Here is a 21,390-nt window from a genome sequence, read left to right as displayed (position 1 = left end):
ATCCAGATGTTAAATATTCAGACAAGGACTTTAAAGCAGCTAATTTAACAAAGCCCAATGAGGTAAAGGAAAATATACCCATAATTGATTATAAAATAGGGAATCTCAGCAAGAAGAAGAAAATAAATAATGGTTAAATGGAAATCATAAAAATGAAACTGTATATCATTAAAATCCTAAAATTTCACAGGATTAGCATGATAGCACAATGGCAATGACAGAACAAATCAAGAAATTTGGAGACAGACAAAAAGAAATTACCCAATCTGAAAACTGAACAGAAAAAATTGAACAACAAAAAATAACAGAGCTTCAGAGACCTCTAAGACAATATCCAAAACTACAAAATATGTATAATTGTAGCAGTAATAGAAGAGAAAGAGCCAAAAAGAGAGAGAGAATTAAACAGTTTTTTTCTAAATGAGATTTAAAGATTTGCCAAATTGGGAGTGATGAATTTATGTTTTTAAGAAGCCCAGCAAACACCAAAAAATAATCAAACTTAGAAAACCAAACACACAAAAAGGAAAAACAAAATCTTTAAACTAGCTAGAGAAAATTAACAGCAATTTGAATTGCTATAGACTTTTCTTTTTTTTTTTTCTAGACTTTTTTTATAGACTTTTCATCACAAACTATGGAAGACATAGTAGAAAATAATTTTCAAAATGCTGCCAGGAAAAGAAGAAAGTCAACCCAGAATTACATATCTAGCAGGAAAAATACTCTTCAACAAACAGATTTTTTAACATGAAAGAAAACAGAATTTGGTGCCAGCAGATACGCACTCCACAAAATGCCAAAGGAAGATCTTCAGGCTGTTAAGAAATGATATCAGAATGAAACTGTGATTTTCAGTAAGGTTAAAGAACACAGTAAGAGTAAATATCTGGGTAAAAAACAAAACCGGAAACAAACAAACAGAAAAAAAAAAAAAACAACCCTGTCCTTTACTGTCTCCAAACCAGTGTACAAACTCCTCAACCCAATCGCAATGCCTCTTGCCCTCAGCAGTCAGCACATGCATCTTTGGTCTTACCTTTCACAAGAGTTCACTTGTGAACTCTTAAAGATGTTAGACTCAGCCCCAACTCTAAACATTTACAGATGCTTCCTGCTCTCACCAGAATTCCCTTCCATCCTTCCTCTATCTTCCTGAATCATATTCACTCACCTTCATGTTACAAATGCACAGGTCTCTGTTGTGCATTTCTGTATGTGGGTCCAGGCAATACAACAGTGAACCTACAACATTGCTAAAACACTTCAGTGATGCCACACCACATTCCCCACTTTGATTTCATTAATTCTCACAAAAGTAGCATGAGGCACAAAAAGGGCAGGTCTGATGGCCTGCCTTGTGCAGATGAGACACACAAGATTTGAAGAAGCTGAGTGGTTGGTTGCACACAATCCCAGAGTCAGAATCTGGCAAAGCTGGCACTAGCAGTTGAGTTCTCAGATTCTCTCAGTCCTCTCTCTACTTGGCCATACTAGCACACAACATGATGCCTGTCTCCACCGACTGGTCATTCTTGTGTTAGAAAATTTTTAGACAGCTAAGAAAAAGCACATAGTAGAAAAACAACACAATGTACCCCTAGATTGGGAGGTCTCTGACATGACCAAGCATCAAAAATAATTGTGAAGACTAGGAAAAATCAACTCAAAACAGACCAACAGAATCAGAATCTCTCTGCAGTTGTACCTAGAATCTGTAATTTTTTTTAAAAAGTCCCAGACATGATCCTGCTATGCAGGAAAGCTGAGAATATCTTCATGGCAGGGTCAATAATAATTAATAAACAACTAATCCAAATTGTGGGCACTGCGAGAAAAAAGAGAAGGGAGTGGGCTGGGGTGCTATGGAAGAGAGGAAGTCTGAGCAAGATGCTGAAGGAAGGAAATGTGTTGGCAGAAAGGAAGAGGCATATTTCACACTAAGGGGGTAGGAATGGTGAGATATGTTCAAGGGATTGAACATTCACGAATATTCATGATAAAGGAGTCAGAGTACAAGGGTGAGAATCCAGTCGCCCATGAAGAGGATGAACCGAATGGGAATGAGACAGGAGGCTAGGCGCAGGGTGCTGGAGGTCCACTACAGACTTTAAGATCTTACCTTGGGGTCTTAATCTCAAGCCAGCATTAAGTGGATTCTTTGTTTTGTGGTCCTTCTCTGAATTCCAACCATATGAGCTTGTGCCTCTCTCATTCCTCTCCTCCTTGTCTACCCGGGTTGTTATTACTCCTCTAGACTTTTGACTTCCTTCAGGCATTTGGTTTATCTTTCTGTCCTCTGATCAAAGCTTCTCAATAGGGACAATTTAGCCCCCAAGAAGCTATAATTGCTGATGTCTGAGGATATTTTTAGTTGTCACAACTGCGAGAACAAAAACTACTGGCATACAGCATCCCATGAGAGTGGTCTGCTACAGTATACAGCTATAACAAAGAAAATTCCATTCTAAAATGTCAGTAGTGCAAATAATGAGAAACTCTGACTTGAAGTTAAAAGTACATAATAACTTTACTAATTAAATTTATTAAGTCATGCAATATTAGTAATTTTCTACTATTTATTACTTACTAAACCTTTGATGAATGACTATGAATAACCAAATGAATGTAAAAATGTATCTACTAGCTACACTGACTCTTGGATATTTTGATTTTATAGATACTAAATTTCTAAGAACAATAACTAGGGAGATCAATATATAATTGCTTTTATTTTAACTGTATATAGGCAATAAAAACGAAGCTATCAATCATGAGAACTGTTATTTCATAAAATAAGGGACTTTTTTAACAAAGGAGTGGGCCTAGCAGTTAAGACACCAGCATTCCAAATTGGCATTCTTTGGTATGATACTCAGCTCTGGCTCCTGATCCCAGCTTCCTGCTATTGTAGACCTCTGGAGGTAGCCATGATGGCTCAGTAGGGTTCCTGCCACTAACATGGGAAATTTGGATTGAGTTCCCAGGTTCCTGGCTTCAGCCAGACCCAGTTCTAGCTGGTGACACTATTTAGGGATTGAATGTGGATACAAGTTTTCTCTTTAATAAATCTTTAAAATGTAAAACATATTATAATAAAAATTAAATAGAAAGGTTACTGCCAAGAAAGACCTGTACAGAAGCCAATAGCTGGTGTGAGCTACTGAAAAAAAAAAATCACTTCAGTCAACTCTGGACCACCACTCATCAATTTCAGAAGCTCAGAATGAGATTATAAGCTTGTTGAGGGGAAGGACTCCTGTTCTACAGATAGCCCCTTGGCTCTGGATGCTTAGCAGCCCATGGAAAGCTGTCAAAGCCGTCCATGGAGCAGTGGTACTGACCAGCACTCCTCTTGAATAACTCACACCTACCATATATTCCAGGGAGAGCAAAGTCTCTGTCTTAGAAGTCCAGCTCCACTTGTGTACTACGTAGCCCTTGGGGTCAGTGGTGGTCCCACCTTCTTCATCCAAAACCAAGACATATGGGCATCTATGAGAGACACAGAAATGAGTAGTCACCACTAGGCCAGAAGGATGCCATCCATCACCACAAGCTACATATAGGCATGGCTGGGAGACTGTCCCATGCTGGAGAAGTGGTGGGGCCCTGCAAGCAGTCTCTTTCCCTGGCAAATATAGTTCCTTAACACTATTATGCTACCATAGGAGTCTATAGGGAAGATGATGGAGGCTTAGACAAAAAAAAAAAGAAAGAAAGAGGTAGAGAGGATCTGGGGAGTTGTTCTTCTAACTGGCTGGTTCCTGCAAGGAAGAGCCAGGCCTCAAAGTACATGTGCTCCTGTAGGCACTTATCAGTCCTGCTACATTGCATTTTGAAACATTTGGACTTTTCTTGGCCCTTCCTTTAATTAGGGACTCCTAGGTACCACCTCTGCCTGCACCATGACCCACAGAGAGACATTTTTATAGGTAGAGATTCCCCCTCAACCCACTTACCGTGTCTTTACATTGTAGTGGACATAGCTCTGGCTGTCTGCAATGAACAGGGCCAGGAAGGAATGAGGTACGTCATTATAGAGGTAGGTGATGTTTCTGTCTCTGCAGCATATAGGAATCTGACACACAGCGATGTTTCCAGAGGGGTAACTGGGAAAATGGTTAAGTAGAGCTAACAGGAAACTTCCCAGGTTATGCTCTCATATACCTCAGGGAAGCACATCTACAAGTCACTGTGTTAGCTTTTAGGTGCATCATTCCCCATATTGAAATATGCTCCCTGCACAAACATAAATAATAATTATGGAACCCAACTGTGTCATGGGTGCTTCCCTGTATCCTCTTTGTATTCTTCACAAACACTTTCTGCTTGGTGGTTTTACCTATCCCTCACAGATGATTAATTTCCCTGGGTCTGATGGGTTTCCTCGAATGTGAGACTTTTAGTGCAAAACCCAAGAAAGTCCTATGAAAACCAGGATAAACTGATCATCTTACACATGAGGAATCCAGGGTGTACAAAATGATCTGCCCTATGTCAGACCACAAGGAAGTAACATAGTCAAGATCCAATCTCTGAAGCCAGAAATATTTCTCTTCTTTTTTTTTTTGTTATTTTTTGAAAGATTTATTTATTTATTTGAAAGAGTTAGAGAGAGAGAGAGAGAGAGAGAGACAGAGACAGAGAGAAATCTTCCATCTGCTGGTTCAGTCCCCAAATGGCCATAATGGCCAGAGCTGGGCCAGTCCAAGGCCAGGAGCCAGGAGCTTTTTCCTGGTCTCCTTCCAAGTACTGGGGCCATCTTCTACTGCTTTCCCAGGCACATCAGCAGGAAGCTGGATCAGAAGGGGAGCAGCTGGGACTTGAACTGGCCCCCATATGGAATGCCTGCATCACTAGCGGTAGCTTTAACAGATATGCCACAGCACTGGCCTCTCTTTTTTTAATTTGAGAGAAAAGAGAAAGGGAAGAGAATGCTCCCATTCAGTTTTTCATATGGAGTTGCAATGGACCCCAAACAACTAAGATATTTCAAAACAATCTTCTAAATAAGGAACTGGAAGGACTCATTTCCTGACTTGAAAGATTATTAACAAGCTACAATAAAAACAATGAGGTACTGGCAGAAGGATGGATATAAAGATCAATAGATTACAGTTTAGAGCCTAGTGAATTGATTTTGGACAAGGGTGCCAAGATCATTCAATGGGGGAAAAACAGTCTATTTAATAGTGGTGCTGGTGCAACTGGATAGCTACATGCAAAAGATTGAAACTAGATCCATATCTCATAGCATATGCCTTAAAGGGCCTCAAAGACTTAAAAGTAAGAGCTATAACTATAGAACTCTTAAAAGAAAACATACAGGCAAGTCTTCATGACCTTTGACTTGGCAACACTTGCTTAGGCATGAAACCAAGAGTAAAAGGAACAAAAGAAAAAAAAGGAAAAAACAGACATCACCAAAGTAAAACACTTTTGTTCTCATTAACAGATCTGCAAAGAGAGTAAAAACATACCTCATAGTACAGGGAAACATTTGCAAATCATATTCCTTCCAAAGGCATAGTATTCATAATACACAGAAAACCCTCGCAATTCATTTTAAAATGATAAACAACTAACTCAAAACATGCGCAATGGACATTAATACACATGAACATACAGTTCTCCAAGGAAGATATACCAAAAAAAGGCACATGAAAACATACTCCACATCACTAAACATTAGAAACAGGTCAAAACCACAATGAGATACCACTATATCCACATGAGTGAATGAGTAAATTTAATACTAGAATGGTTCTGGAGTCTGAAATTGACAAAGTGCAAACCATTTGCAGGTTGAGGCTTTTAGATACACCAAAGATACACCAAGATAGAATCATTCCTACCTAAGAGATTTGAAAATTACGCTCTGAAAAAAGGATTAAGTCCTAAGCTCTGTTCTCTGGAGACCACAAAGTACATGAGTATTTTCCAAACATTTTCTGCACTCAACACAGATCAAACAGCCAGTTTGTTTTGTCTATAAGACACAGTAACACAGAATTTCTCCTTTTTAAAATGTAGATAAGGTAAACAGATTTCATGTATTTTATAGATACAAATTTAAGTGCATAATGATACTTCCCACCTTACCCTCTTCCCACCCACCCTGCCACCCTCCATCCTCCTTCATTTTTTTTTTAATTTTTACAATGACATACTTTCTGTTTATTTTATCATCACAAACCTAACACTCCACTAAACAAAAAATTCAACAAGCTGTAAGTAGAAAAACCACTGTTCCTTTAGTGTATACAAAAGAGATGTAACAGTAATCAAATCTCAAAATATCAATTTCACTTATGTTACATTTTATATATTCTGTATATAAAAACTAAAATTAAAACTAAAACTAAACTAAAATTAAAAAAAAAACTAAAAATTATGCTTAGTTACCACAAATCAGGAAAAACAAATGATTTTTGTCTTTCTGGAACAGTCTTATTTCACTAGGCATAATGGTTTCTAGTTGCATCATTTTGTTGCAAAAAATAGGATTTAGTTATTTTTTTATGCTCAGTACTATTCCACAGTGTGTGTGCATGTGTGTGTGCGTATATATGTGTGTGTGTGTGTGTGTGTGTGTATATCACATTTTATCCAGTCATCTGTTGATCAACATCAGGGCTGATTCCATATCTTAGCTATTGTGAACTGAGCTGCAATAAACATGGGGGTACAGATAGCTCTTTAACCTGATTTCATTTCCTTTAAGTAAGTTTCCAGGTACCACATGGCTGGGTCACATGGCGGATTTATTTTCAGATGTCTGAGTAATCTCCATACTGTCCTCCACAATGGCTGTACTAGTTTACATTCCCACCAACAGTGTGTTAGGGTAACTTTTTCCCTACATCCTCATCAGCATTTATTGTTTTTTGATTTTTGGATGATAGTTTTTCTAATTGGGGTGGGGTAAAACCTCATTGCTGTTTTGATTTACATTTCCCTGATGGCTAGTGATCCTGAGCATCTTTTCATGTGTCTGTTGGCCATTTGAATTTCATCTTTTGAAAAATACCTGTTCATGTCCATTACCCACTTCTTTAATGGACTGTTTGGTTGTTGTTGAGTTTCTTGAGCTCTTTATAGATCCTGGATACTAATCCATAGTTTGCATAGTTTGAAAATATTTTCTCCCACTCTGCTGGTTGCCTCTTCACCTTGCTGAGTGTTTCCTTTGTAGTGCAGAAGCTTTGTAGCTTGTTATAATCTCATTTGTCTAGTTTTTGCTTTTATTGTCTTTCTGAGGTCTTTTCTAAGAAGTCTTTGCCTATCCCCAATGTCTTGCATATTTTCGCTGATATTTTCCTCTAGTAATTTGATGGTACCAGGTTATAGATTTAGATCTTTGAATCCTTGATCCATTTAGAGTTGATTTGCATATAAAGTACGAGATAGGGGTCTTGTTCCATACTTCTGCATGTGGAGATCCAATTTTCCCAGCACCATTTGCTGAAGAGACTGTTCTTTCTCCAGGGATTGATTTTAACACCTTTGTCAAAGATTAGTTGGTTGTAGATGCATGGATTTATTTCTGGGGCTTCTATTCTGTTCCATTGGTCTACACATCTATTTTTGTGCTAGTACCAAGATGTTTTGTTTATAACTGTCCTGTAGTATGTCTTGAAACTTGGTATTGTGATGCCTCCAGTTTTGCTTTTGTTGTTTAAGACTGCTTTAGCTATTCGGGATCTCTTGTGTTTCCATATAAATTTTAGCATTAGATCTGAGAAGAAAATCATCGGTATTTTGATTGGGATCACACTGACTCTGTAAATTGCCTTGAGCAGTCTAGACATTTTGACAAGATTAAGTCTTCCAACCCATGAACATGGAAGATTTTTCTATTTTTTGTGTCTTCTATTTATTTCTTTAATGTTGTGTAATTTTCATTGCATCTTTGTTAAAATTTATTTCAAGGTATTAAAATTTTTGTAGCTATTGTGAATGGGACTGATCTTACAAGTTCTTTCTCAGCCATTGCATCATCTGTGTATACAAAGGCAATTGATTTTATGTCTTGTAACTTTACCAAGCTCTCTTATGAGTTCCAGTAATCTCTTAGTGGATTCTTTTGGTTTCCCCCCTATATGTAGAGAATCATGTCATCTGCAAACAGGGATAATTTGACTTCCTCCTTTCCAACTTGTATCCCTTTGATTCCTTTTTCTTGCCTAATGGCTCTAGCTAAAATTTCCAGAACTATACTGAAAGGCAATGTTGAAAGGGGACATCCTTGTCTGGTTCTGGATCTTAATGGAAGTGCTTCCAATTTTTGCCCTATTCAATATGATACTAGCTGTGGGTCTGTTATATATTTTTTGATTATGTTAAGGAATGTTCCTACTACCTACAATTTGCTTAATGTTTTTATCATGAAAGGATGTTATATTTTACCAAAATGCTTTCACTCCATCTATTGAGATAATTGTATGGTCATTATTCTTCAATTTTTAAATGTGATGTACCACATTAAGATATTTCTGTATGTTAAGCTATCCTTGCATACCAGGGATAAATCCCACTTGGTCTGAGTAAATTATCTTGCTGATGTATTTTTGGATTCAATTAGCCAGTATTTTGCTGAAGATTTTTGCACCTATGTTCATCATATTGGTCTATAGTTCTCCTTGTTATATCATTTTCTGGTTTTGGAATTAAGGTGATGCTGGCCTCATAGAAGGAGTTTGGGAAGATTCCCTCCCTTTTAATTGTTTTGAGTAGTTTGAGAAGAATTGAAATTAGTTCTTTAAAAGCTTGGCAGAATTCAGCAGTGAATACATCTGGTCCTGGGCTTTTCCTTTCTGGGAATGCCTTTATTACTGATTCAAACTCTATCTTGTTATTGGACTATTTAAGTTTTCTATGTCTTCATGATTCAATTTTGATAAATTGTATATTCCAGAAATATATCCACTTCTTCTAGATTTTCCATTTTGTTGGCATATAGCTGTTTGCAATAATTTCTCATTATTCTTTTTATTGCTGTGGTATCTGTTCTAACATCTCCTTTTTCATCTTTGATTATATTAATTTGGGTCTTATCCCTATTATTGCTTAGTTGGGCCTATGATGTATCAATTTTATGGGAAAAAAAACCAGCTCTTTATGATGTTTTATATTTTTGTTTCAATTTTGTTTATTTATTACCTAATTTTAATTATTTCTTTCCTCCTATTAATTTTGGGTTTGGCCTGATCTTGTTTTTCTAGGTCGGTGAGATGCATTTTTAAATAATTTATTTTATGCCTTTCTAACTTCTTGATGTAGGCACGAACTGCTATAAACTTATCTCTTAATACTGCTTTGCTGTATCCCATAAGTATGCTGTGTTGTCATATTCATTCATTACAGGAATTTTTTTATTTTCCTTTTGATTTCTTCTATGACCCACTATTCATTCAGGAGTATGTTTTCAGTCTCCATGTGTTTGCATATTTTCTAGATATTCTTAAGTTGTTAATTTCTAGCTTCATTCCATTGTGGTCAGAAAAGATGCATTGTATGATTTCAATTTTTTAAATTTGTTTAGACTTGCTTTATGGTCTAGCACATGGTATATCCTAGAGAAATTCCATATACTGATGAAAAGAATATGTCTTCTGCAGCTGAGAGATTAAAAGTTCTGTATATATTAATTAGGTTCATTTGGCACATAGTGCAGATTAGCTCTGTTATTTCTTTACTGATTTTTTTGTATAGTTGATCTGCCCATTGATGAAAGTGCTGTGTAAGCACCCCCCCCCATTACTATATTGGAGTTTATGTCTCCTTTAGATCCATTAACATTTGTTTTAAATTGCCAGGCACACTGGGTGCATATACATTTACTTTAGTCACATCTCATCTTCCTGTTGAGTTGACCCCTTAATCATTACGTAATACCTTTGTCTCTTTAACAGATTTTGTGTTAAAAACTATTTTGTCTGATATTGGGATATCTACTCCTGCTCTTTTCTGCTTTCCATTAGCATGGAATATCTTTTTCTGTCTTTTCACTTTTAGCCTTTGTGTATCTTTGTTGCTGAAGTGTATTTCTTGCAGGCAGCAAATAGGGTTTTGTTTTTTAATCCATTTGGCCAGTCTGTATCTTTTAATTGGATAATTTAGGCCATTTACATTCATATTATTAAGTAATGACTTGGTCTTGCCATTTTTCACAATATTCCTATTGTTTATTTTGGATTTCCTTTGTACTTTTTTTTTGAAAGGCAGAGTGGACAGTGAGAGAGACAGAGAGAAAGGTCTTCCTTTGACATTGGTTCACCCTCCAATGGCCGCTGCGGCCAGTGCACCATGCTGATCTGAAGCTAGGAGCCAGGTGCTTCTCCTGGTCTCCCATGGGGTGCATGGCCCAAGCACTTGGGCCATTCTCCACTGCACTGCCATGACACAGCAGAGAGCTGGCCTGGAAGATGGGCAACTGGGACAGAATCCGGCGCCCTGACCGAGACTAGAACCCAGTGTGCCGGCACCACAGGCAGAAGATTAGCCTAGTAAGCCATGGCACCAGCCCCTTTGTACTTTTTAATTAATTAATTAATTATTTTTTGACAGGCAGAGTGCACAGTGAGAGAGAGAGACAGAGAGAAAGGTCTTCCTTTTGCCGTAGTTCACCCTCCAATGGCCGCCGTGGCCGGCACACTGCGGCCAGCGCACCACGCTGATCTGAAGGCAGGAACCAGGTGCTTCTCCTGGTCTCCCATGGGGTGCAGGGCCCAAGGACTTGGGCCATCCTCCACTGCACTCCCTGGCCACAGCAGATAGCTGGCCTGGAAGAGGGGCAACCGGGACAGAATCCAGCACCCCGACCGGGACTAGAACCCAGTGTGCTGGTGCCACAGGCAGAGGATTAGCCTAGTGAGCTGTGGCGCTGGTCCCCTTTGTACTTTTACAAGGGAATTTTTCTGTCTTCACATTCTTTCATAATGTTGACTATATTTCTCTGTTTCTGTGTGCAACACATCTTTGAGTATGATTTAAGGCTGGTTGAATGGTGAAAAATTCTTTCAATATCTGTTTTGGAAGCGATACAGTATACTGGGTTCAGTTTCTTCTCTTTTAGGACTTGTACTATGTGTCTTCAATCTCTCCTAGCCTATAGGGTTTCTGATGAGAAATCAGCTAATTGGAGATCCTCTGAAGATAATCTGGCATTTCTTTCATACACATTACAGAATCTTTGTTTTAATGTTGAAAGTTTAACTATAATGTGTTATTGTGAAGATATTTTCTGGTCATGTCTATTAGTTCTATGCACTTCCTGTACTTGGATGTCCATCTCACCAAATTAGGGAAGTTTTCTCCTATTATTTCACTGAATAGGCCTTCAAATTCATTCTCTCTTTCCACACATTCAGGAACTCCTCAGACCTGTATGTTAGGTCATTTGATGGTATCTCATAAATCTCAAACACTATTTCAGTTTTTTCTAATTGTTCCTTCTCCTTCCCTCCTCCTTCTCTGTATGACATATTTCCAAAGATTTGTCTTCTAGCTTGGATATTCTTTCTTCTGCTTCACCAAATCTGTTGTTAAGACTTTCCATTGTATGTTTTAATTTGACATATAAATTTTTCATTACTAATATTTCAGTTTGAATTCTCTTCAATGTCCCTATCTCCCAGCAAAATTTTTCAGCCAGGTTGTGCATAGATCTCTTTAACTCATGAATTTGCCTCTCATTGTTTTTGATTAACCTTTCGATCATTCTTTTAAATTCCTTTCAGGTATTTCATCAATCCCTTAATCTTTATATACTAATATTGCTGAAGTATTGTGTTCCGTTGGGAGAATCATACTGTCTTCTTGTTCATGTTTCTGTTTATTTAGGGATTTGTGGAACCACTTATTGGTTTTTTCCTCTTGATGGCTGTTACCTTTGAAATATGCCTCTATGGCTTAGTGGAGTATCTGCTCTGTCAGTGAATATTCAGAGGTGTGTGCTGGGTGGGGACAGGGAGCTCTGGTCAGTGCTTGGAGGGTGGTGCAAGAGTCCAGCGTGACAACCAGGTTGAACATGGTAGATCTCTTCCCTGGTCGGCTGGTGGAAGAGTATGATCATATTGGCTGGTGTGATCAGTGATTCAGCTCATCTCTGCCAAGGTGATCAACACCTGGGACGAGTCCACAGTGGCTACACAACACACCCATGCAGGTGCCTGAACTGCACAAAGGATCTGTGCATTTCTCAATGTGAGCACACAATCCTTTGCAATGACCCTCCCCCCACCCCAGTCACAGACTCCTCTCACTTCTAAGACAGTGTCTCCTCCTAAATGATTCCGATGCTAGTAATTTGGAACAGAGATGCACTGCCTGACTTTTTGATGGCAAGTATGGCAAGGCAGCTTCCCTGCTCCAAGTCTGACAGGCACTCTGAGCCTCTAAAGCCAGCCACAGTGATTTCCTGATAAAATCCCTAGTCGTGCTCACATGAGTCTCAGTAGCCTGTACTTGCATTTTTTAGGATGGCATTCCTCTTTGTTAGTTGCTGGGAGCAGCTGGGAAGTAGGCAATGTGCTCTCCATTCACAAGGTTGGAGATGGGCACCCTGCCCACTGCTAGCACTCCGGTTGGGACTGAAAGTCAGCGTAGTCTGCAAGATTCTCCCTCAGGCAAAATCAGCAGTGACATGGGTTGCCACAGACTCCTCTCACTTCTAAGATGGTATCTCCTCCTAAATGATTCTGATGCTAGTAGTTTGGAACAGAAATGCATTGCCTGACTTTTTGATGCCAAGTATGGCACTCTGCAGGAGCAGGGCAGAAGAAGGAAGCAAGGCAGCTTACCTGCTCCAAGTCTGACAGTTGCTCAGACCCCAGGAAGCTCCCCAGGCTGAGGTAAAAGTCAGTGGGTAACTGGAATTCCCTCTCAACTGTAACTGTGAGTGGTGGAGTATGCAGCAATTTCTTCCTACCTTGACATAGTATGATGGTGGCTCACAGCGGTGTCTCTTTCTTCTCTCCTCTTGCCCCATGGAGTCTTCATTGTTTTTTTATTTCTCCACCAAAAATTTCCATCAGACTCCTGGAAATATGGTCCTTCCTTTGTTCTTTTCATATCCCAGAGAAACTGTTAGTGTGGCTATCCCCTGTTCGGACATCTTGGACCTCCCCAGAACTTCTCCTTTAAGATCTCTGGGTCCAGCTTCCTCACCTTTTAATCAAGACAAGTGAGGCACAGAGATCAAGGGACTAGTACAGTATCCCCAAGAAGAACTGTTCCCAGCCCCTTGGGATTCCAAAAGAGAAAATGTATTCACCGACAGGATGTGATCTTCATTGGCCTATGAGTCAGAATGCCAATAGTAATGCAGCAAAAGTTTGGGGTTGTAACCTCCAGCAGGGCCTTGGAGTTCAGGGATAAGTGAGAGAATAAAGATTCCAGCAGGCTGAGGTGTTATGACCTGATCATACACTAACTCATCCCTATCCCTAGAACACTAATAGAAACCTAATTCATAGACGCAGTTTCCTGAGGAGCTCAGGGAAATCACCCTATTAAATGCAGTGAAGGATCAGAAAAGCAGGGAGAGGAAAATCCACAAGCCGTCAGCAGCAGCAGCTGTGTTCAGTGCTCCAGGACACACTAGAAGCAGGGCTGAGAAGAGCATAATGAATGGATCCATTTCCCATCAGACAAATAATAAGACTTCCTTGACAGGGTCATTCAATTCCAAACTCTCAGAATTAAAGAAGAGGCAAACAAAGCAAGGAGGCCACCAGTGCTGGCCAAGCCTAGCAGGGAGGCTTCACCCCAGTGAAAGCTGAGACAGCTGACAGGAGGATGAAGACCCCACAATATCTAGGGCATCATTACCACCTCACCCGGGCTGAGGAAGAGATTTTCATTATATTTAACTTTAAAGATAGGAATGATGGCCATATTTCCAGCCTGCATTGACAAGATTAGGACAAGCAGCTGGGGTGTGGTATATGCATGTTGATCTGAATTGAACTGGAGGCTCAAAACTTGGTACTCCATCTTTGACCCTCCTGATTCTAACCTGGACAAACTCTTAACGCCCTGGAGGTTCCACCACCAAGCTTCTCAATCAAAGGAAAAGCCCAAGGAAATCCTTATGCTATTACAAGCCCCATCATTCCGTGGGGCAGGGTTGCAGACACAGATACAAAAGGATACTACACGAAGGAAGACCCATCATAGAAGGTGTAATGCAACTTAATGGGCTTCTTGGGCACCTTCTGCTTTTGAGGATTTTGTCTGCACTGAGCATGGTGGGTGGAAGGCTGGTGGGTGTGAGCACCGGAGGTATGAGGATGATGGGAAGTTGGGGTCTGCGGGTCCATCCTGAGGGTCGACACTGGCTGAGAGGGTATCTTTGCCCCGTAGTTGCGGACAGTCATGGGGTAGGAGATATTCCTCCCTTTCCAAGAGGCCCGTTCAGCTTCTCTGCAGGGGAGGAGATCAATGTGTCTGTTACCTACTGGCTGCACTTACCAGGGAGCTCTCGATAGACCCTCCCCATCCCCCACAACTCCCACCCCATCGCCTGCTCCCCACTCTATCCTCCCTCATCCTTAAATGTAGCACTTAAAGGAAGAACTCAGGCTGTTCCAGGACCTGATTGTTCTCTTGACTGTGGTGGTGAGGACTAAGGAGTGGGCCTGTGTGCAGACAGGGTCTGGGAGAACTGGAGACTTTGCTCAACCCCTAGCCCTGAGCTTCCAGAGCAAGAGAGTCTCCTTCTGGAATGTCACAGGAGGCCAGCTGAGTGGCTGCCGGTGACCATGCTGTGGCCCCGTAACCCCTCAGCAAACATATTTGACTTATCTGACTGGGTTATTAAATGTGATTATATTTCTAAATACTTTAGGGTCTGGGCCCTTGGAAAACCTATAAAATCATAAATACCATTAATCATCGATGTCTTTTTTTTTGTGGGGGGAAGAATAAGAGGTGTGTTTTTTTTCTTTTGTAGTAGAACACGTGACAAATGAGGCTAAGAAATTAATCCTCAGGACACAATGGCTGCAAATTTTAAGGAGCCACACAAAGGTGCATCACTGGTGAAGCAGCATATTGTGGAGATGAAGGGCTTTGGTGTGAGGCCTGGAGAACTGAGTGAGATCAATTAACTCCTCATCCACCCTCCTGTCTGGGCTGCCTCTACTTTCTTATCTGCAAAATGGGCATCTTTACTGCCTTCCTGCTGTGATTGCAGCCAGGTCATAATGAAGCCACAGATACGAGGGTGAGACTGTAAGAACAGGAACATGTGTACATGCAAGGGTTGTCACCCCTGGGGCTACCACAGGTAGTATCAAGTGACTCCTGGCAGGGTTAACATGTTTCCATGATTACCCCTTTGGGCTCTCAGTCAGGAGTGGGGCTGAGAATCTCTGCTCTTGTCCCCCACCTCAACCTCCACCACCTCGCCTGCTTACATGGCGCGACATAATTTCTTCAGTTTTTCCCTGGCCTCTGGGCAAGGATCCCTGAACTCCACGTCAGGAGATGCTACTACTCCTTGAGGAAGTGATGTAAAGACATCTTGTAAAGCTTTAGATTTGCCTGTAGCTGGAGAGAAAGAGTTTAGAGAGGAAAAAAAGAGGTTAGAGAGGGGTTGCAGAAAATGGTTTCTCAAAACGTCCTGCTCACTGGTGGCAGGGGCCAGGAAGAGCCCAGGAGCAGCATCCCCTGAGCATCACAGTAACCTGGCAGAGTGGGGGGACCGGTGCTCCTCAGGGACAGGAATCGGGGGCTGGCCACTTGCAGAACAGACATCACACTGCAAGTCGACCCTGAAGGGCATGTCAGGGACCGGCTAGTGCAGAGGGGTGAGATGGTCAGGGAGTGAAAAGAAGGAATAACATGACAGCCACCTAAGTGGTGGCCAGATTGGGGCACACTGAGACCCCACACAACTACACCCCCTTTTACCAGAAGGAGAGTGAGGCCCAAGGAATGTGCATCACGAGCCAGCCAGGACAGGGCTAGGAAACATCCACGCTTCTCAACCTCCAGCCTTACCTGCAGCATCTGTGGGAATCAAAGGGACAGTCTGAGTGCTGCCACCTGCCCTCCCCTCCCTCCGCACCTTTGCCAGCACCATTCTCCCCTCCCTACCCTGGCCATCCTCCCAGCCTGTCCTCACAGCCCACCAGGGAGGTCTGCTCTCCACAGCCCTGGCTCCTCTGCTCCGCCCTGAAGCTGCTAGTTGCACACTTGCTGTCCTGTTAGCTCCCATCTGCAGCCATCCTGTCCCATGAGTGTGCCTTCCCTCTGTTTGCTGCCCTCACACACTAGTCCCATCAGGGACACACAAACAAGTCTGTTCATTTTGGCATACAGATACCTCTGTTCAGATCTGAGGTGCCCCACTTGTGTGGGACTGGACCAGGTGTCCCTAAACAGATGGGTTGGGGTTGGGATCCTCTAGAGGAGGGAACATGGAGGTTGGGTGGGGGGTGTGGTGCCAGGGGAGGGGAACTGCTTTTCAGGGAATGGAGGACATGGTCGCATTCAAACGGTGAGACCATGCAGCAGTGGGAGCTCCATGACTGCTCTGAGACAATCTGCATCCCTCACTGCTGGGTCTCCAGCCAGGGCAGCTGTCTTGGATCTTTGGACCAGAAAATCAAATATAATCACCCAACAACCTACAGATGCTACACAGCAAACTACTCATCTTCTATCCCACCTGCCTGTACTTCTAAAGGAGGGTCACAAAGTCTTGCTGGAAGCCATTTTCACCTATTTTCTTTTTGGTTTCCTTTCCAGTTGAGAGGGAAAAGCTCAGACAGGCTGTGGAAGGCTGGTAAGTCAGCTGGTAGGGAGAGTTCACTCCTATGGCAGAGTAGTTCACAGGGGAATCTGCAGAAAAAGACACAGTGATTCTTCTTTCCATTTTTCAAAAGTAATTTTAATTGTTAAGTAAAAAATATAAAACAGACATCTGTTCTAGCCATATGATAGACCAGATATGCTAAGTGACCTATTGTTACAAAACAACCAGATCCATGGAGAATGTTTCTCAATACACATCAGGGAATCACATAAATTAAGGAAAATCTTTAAGATTCCCTTCTACAGTGTGCCTCCCACCCTCATATCTCATGAGGGAAATGACATCAGAGCAGGGACAAGAGATGATATTATTCTAGAGGGAGATGCTGATATAACTGCTGATGAGCTCAAGAGAATAAATCTTTCAGCAGGAGGAATATTAAGACTCATTCCTTTCTTCTTATCCAAGCCCCCCAAATCACATGGTTCTTATCAACATATCAGTCTGTTGTAGAATCACACCATCTTCTGGAGAATCATTTGATACCTGACTACTTACAAATTAAAATTTAGCACCTTCATCACTAATTGAAAAGATTTATTTATTTATTTACTTGAGAGAGTTACAGAGAGAGGTCTTCCATCTGCTAGCTCACTCCCCAAATGGGCACAATTGCCTGAGTTGGGCTGATTCGAAGAGAGGATTCAGAAGCCTCCTCCAGGTCTCCCACGTGGGTGCAGGGCCCCAAGGACTTCAGCCATCTTCCACTGCTTTCCCAGGCCATAAGCAGAGAGCTGGATCAGAAGTGGAGTAGCCAGGACTTGGACTGGGGCCAACAAGGGATGCTGGCCCTGGAGGTGGATGTCCAACTCACTACACCACAGCTCCAGGCCTGAAAAATCTTTATTCCTACATAAATCTCACCAAGTCATTTGCTTCTTCCCTCAAATGTAGACATCTCATTCACCAGATGTGAAACCAACAAATGCAAGCAGGTAACTAGTAAGGAGGAGCTGAAGTTCCAATCCCTGCAGCCCTGCCTGCTCTACTCAAATCTCTCATCCTAGTTTTCCATACAGCAGAAAACCACAGCTTCCATGAAACCCCTTGCCCAGATGCAGTGCTAGCCAACTATAACATTCTTGCTGACTACATCCTGAAGATGACCTTTAGATAATTGTTATAATAAAATTACCCTGGCTGACACTCCTACTCCAATCATACACCTGATACCATGACACTGCAGTGAGTTCCAAAAAGGTATATTCTGTCCCTTAGGAATATTCAATTAAGCCCCATCTCAGACACCTTCTCCTCTGCCCCCAGATCATATAAAAGGATGGCCTCAAACTTTGTTGGGTGCAGCTCACACTTGAGTGTGCCTGTACTCTTTCCTAAGTGTGTACTTTTGCTTTGCATGCAAATACAACCTATTCTTTTGCTAGCTTTTATTTATATCTTTTTTTTAAATAAAATTTTGTTTTTTTGAAAGGCTGAGTTGGGGGAGGGGAGAAAAAGATAAAGAGAATGAATCTTCTTTCCACTGGCTGCAATGGCCAGGCCACACTACTTTCCCACGTGCATTAGCAGGGAGCTGGATTGGAAGTGGGGCAGCCAGGACATGAACTAGTACTCATATGGGATGCCATCATCACAGGTGTTGGCTTAACCTGCTGTGCCACAATGCTGGCCCTTTTACCTTCATCTTGTGCTTGAATTATTTCTTGTGTTGGAGACAAGAACCTGGACCCAGCTATCTCATGACAGCTTGACCCCAAACCCAATAAAAAGCCATTGTTAGAAAATGTTAAGCCACCTACTTTCCATTAATCCTTCAAATGCAGAAAGAAATGGGAAACTGGCCTTATGAATAGACAAAATCTATAAGCAGAGACTCCTCACTGGATGACAAAACATAAAAACAATCACATTTGCTAATGATCCAAATTTCAATTACTGAAATTACATTTTTTACACATCTCTAGCACAAGAGAAATGAGAATTAATAAGGGTCAATGCTGATAGAGATGGACTAAAAGCCATCAACCGTGCTGGTATAGAGAAAATCCACAGAAAGTGTTATTTAGCAAGAGCTGTACACATATTTGAGACCCTCTGCCCCAATAATCCCTCCCTTGGGAAATTATTCTTACTAAGTATTACAACATCAGTGGTGTGCATAAAGTTTCTTATTATACTAACAACAAAACTCATGGAAACCTAAGAATTTGAGTAAAAATGGAACATGAACAGTACAAGTCTACATGTTAAAAAAGACAATTACTAAAAGTATATATCCATACTGGAAAATATTTTTAGTCTGCTGAGTGAAAGAAGCTACAAACAAAAAAAAATTGCAACACTGCAAAAATATATATGAATGCAGTAAGACAAGAACCAGAAAGGAAAGTTCAAAAGTAAAAAATAGCTCCTGTTTATGTAAAGACAGAAAGACCATGAATTTTGTTTTGGTTGTGGTTTTTTTAAGTTTTATTTAATAATATAGCCATCAGTTAAAAAGAAAGAAACATTTGGGGCTGGCGCCGTGGCTCACTGGTTAATCCTTCGCTTGTAGCATTGGCATCCCATATGGGCATTGTGTTCTAGTCCCAGTTGCTCCTCTTCCAGTCCAGCTCTCTGCTGTGGCCTGGGAGGGAAGTGGAGGATGGGGCAAGCGTTTGGGCTCCTGCACCCACAGGCAACCAGGAAGAAGCACCTGGCTCCTGGCTTTGGATCCAAGCAGCACTGGCCGTAGCGGCCTTTTAGGGGGTGAACCAAAGGAAGGAAGACCTTTCTCTCTGTCTTTCTCTCTCACTGTCTATAACTCTACCTGTGAAATTAAAACAAAGAAAGAAACATTTAAGATTTCTTTGGTGACAAGCAGTAGGCAATAGGAAAGGGGAAGACATAGGAAGCAGTCTTATTTCAGAAACAACACCCTAGCAAAGAGTATACTGTGATTACAGTTTTAAGAGAAGTGATAGCTTTGGTCTATCTAACACAGAAGAGAGTCCTGAGAAATACAATTCATACAAGATAAATCACCACAATGTGAGTCCTCTTTTTACTCCCCCAGCAGAATTATCTATTTAAAATCCTTCTGGGATGATGAGTGCTTCTCCCAGTGAAATGGGTTACTCCTTAATTTGTATTCTGCTGTTGTCATTTTTTGTCAAGCTCTAGACTTGCTTAGAGAGAGGAGTGTGGACACCAGAAGTGCCAACAAGTGGGAGAGATTTCCTGGTGGTGGGATGCAGAGGGGGCTCAGCTCTCCATCTCAGCTCTCCACTGGTGCAGCAGGAAGCAGAAATCATCCAATGTCTTCCAGAGTTCAGCTTTACTCTCCCCACCAAGAGGAGACCTTCACTAGACAAATCACAACCCGAGGGACACCCAAAATCTCAAGACATGGAGGTGAGAGCTTAAACACTATAGATGCAGTACCAATGGGGAGCTCCACTTTCCCTTTAAAGCAGTAAGACACAACATAGTCCTCCCTTGATAACTGTAGAGTTTGGTTCCAAGACCTCCACTCTCCCCTGCCCAGATACCAAACCCTCTCATATACTTTCTTTAAAAAAACAAAAGATTTATTTATTTAGTTGAAAGGCAGAGTTACAAAGGCAGAGAGATAAGTCTTCCATCTACCAGTTCACTCCCTAAATGGCCACAATAACTGAAGCTGCGCCAATCTGAAGCCAGGAGCCAGGAGCCAGAAGCTTCTGCCAGGACTCCCACGTGAGTGCACAGGCCCTAGTATGTGGGCAATCTTCTAATGCTTTCCCAGGCCATAGCAGAGAGCTGGAATCTTCTAATGCTTTCCCAGGCCATAGCAGAGAGCTGGATTGGAAGAGGAGCAGCTGGGACTAGAGCTGGTGCCCGATATGGGATGCCAGCAGTGCAGGCACAGGCTTAGCCCACTGCACCACAGCACTGCCCCCACCATATACTTTCAACCATCTCTAGATTACCTGTAATACCTAATATGATGGAAATGGTGTGTGGTTGTTATAAAGAAACAATGTAAGGGGAAACAATGTACAACAAGTTATAAATAAAAAATATAAGAAACAATGACAAGGGGAAAGAGTCTGTACATGCTCAGCACAGACCTAATTCTTTCTCCAATATTTTCAACCTGTAGTTGGTTGGTTGTGCAAATGTGGAACCCAAAGGACATGGAGGGCCAACTATGCAGGTGGGAGAGCCTGATGAGCAGGTGTGAGGGCTGATGCATTGGGCTGGGGCTCCCATGACACCTCAGACTCTCATACTCATGCACCACCCCTTTAAAAGCTTAGTTCTCCAAGCTCTGAAGCAGAATGCAAGGTATGGAGCTCAGCATTTGCTGATCACCTTCTGCACAAATTGGTGCAGCACACTGCAGAACGTGTGGGATCAGCACCGGCTGATCCAGCGCTAATGGACACAGAACAAATCCTCGTAACAGAGACCTCATTTCACTTTAAATTCTTTGTAGGGGTGGAGGTGGGGGTTGAACGAGGAGTTGTTTTGACTAGAACTTTTTCTCAGAACCAGAAACCACAAAATTCATCAAAATAACTTTATCTTTTATTTAAAGATTTGTTTATTTATTTGAAAGTCAAAGTTTCAGAGAACGA

At 41.5% G+C, this 21,390-nt stretch overlaps 1 protein-coding gene across 2 annotated transcripts in view; it reads right to left on the bottom strand.

Annotated features, from left to right (window-relative positions):
• LOC100359295 (uncharacterized protein C3orf20) overlaps nt 1-21,390 on the bottom strand; it is a 76,496-nt gene that overhangs the window by 34,356 nt on the left and 20,750 nt on the right. Inside the window, exons 4-8 of one of the 2 annotated variants that reach the window (XM_089306587.1) lie at nt 16,735-16,854; nt 15,426-15,552; nt 14,161-14,430; nt 3,963-4,112; nt 3,375-3,495 (exon numbers count right to left, since the gene is read on the bottom strand). In XM_089306587.1, coding sequence (XP_089162713.1) covers nt 3,375-3,495; nt 3,963-4,112; nt 14,161-14,430; nt 15,426-15,552; nt 16,735-16,854 — 788 coding nt within the window. Of the gene's footprint in view, nt 1-3,374; nt 3,496-3,962; nt 4,113-12,934; nt 14,431-15,425; nt 15,553-16,734; nt 16,855-21,390 lie in introns of those variants that run through there. The other variant, XM_089306586.1, reaches the window with a different exon arrangement.

Source organism: Oryctolagus cuniculus, chromosome 10 (genome assembly GCF_051225735.1).
Source record: "Oryctolagus cuniculus isolate XC-2025 breed Fujian yellow rabbit chromosome 10, ASM5122573v1, whole genome shotgun sequence".
Classification (NCBI taxonomy): domain Eukaryota; kingdom Metazoa; phylum Chordata; class Mammalia; order Lagomorpha; family Leporidae; genus Oryctolagus; species Oryctolagus cuniculus.
The sequence above is the reverse complement of the archived record's forward strand: the minus strand, read 5'-3'. Positions and strand labels throughout refer to the sequence as shown.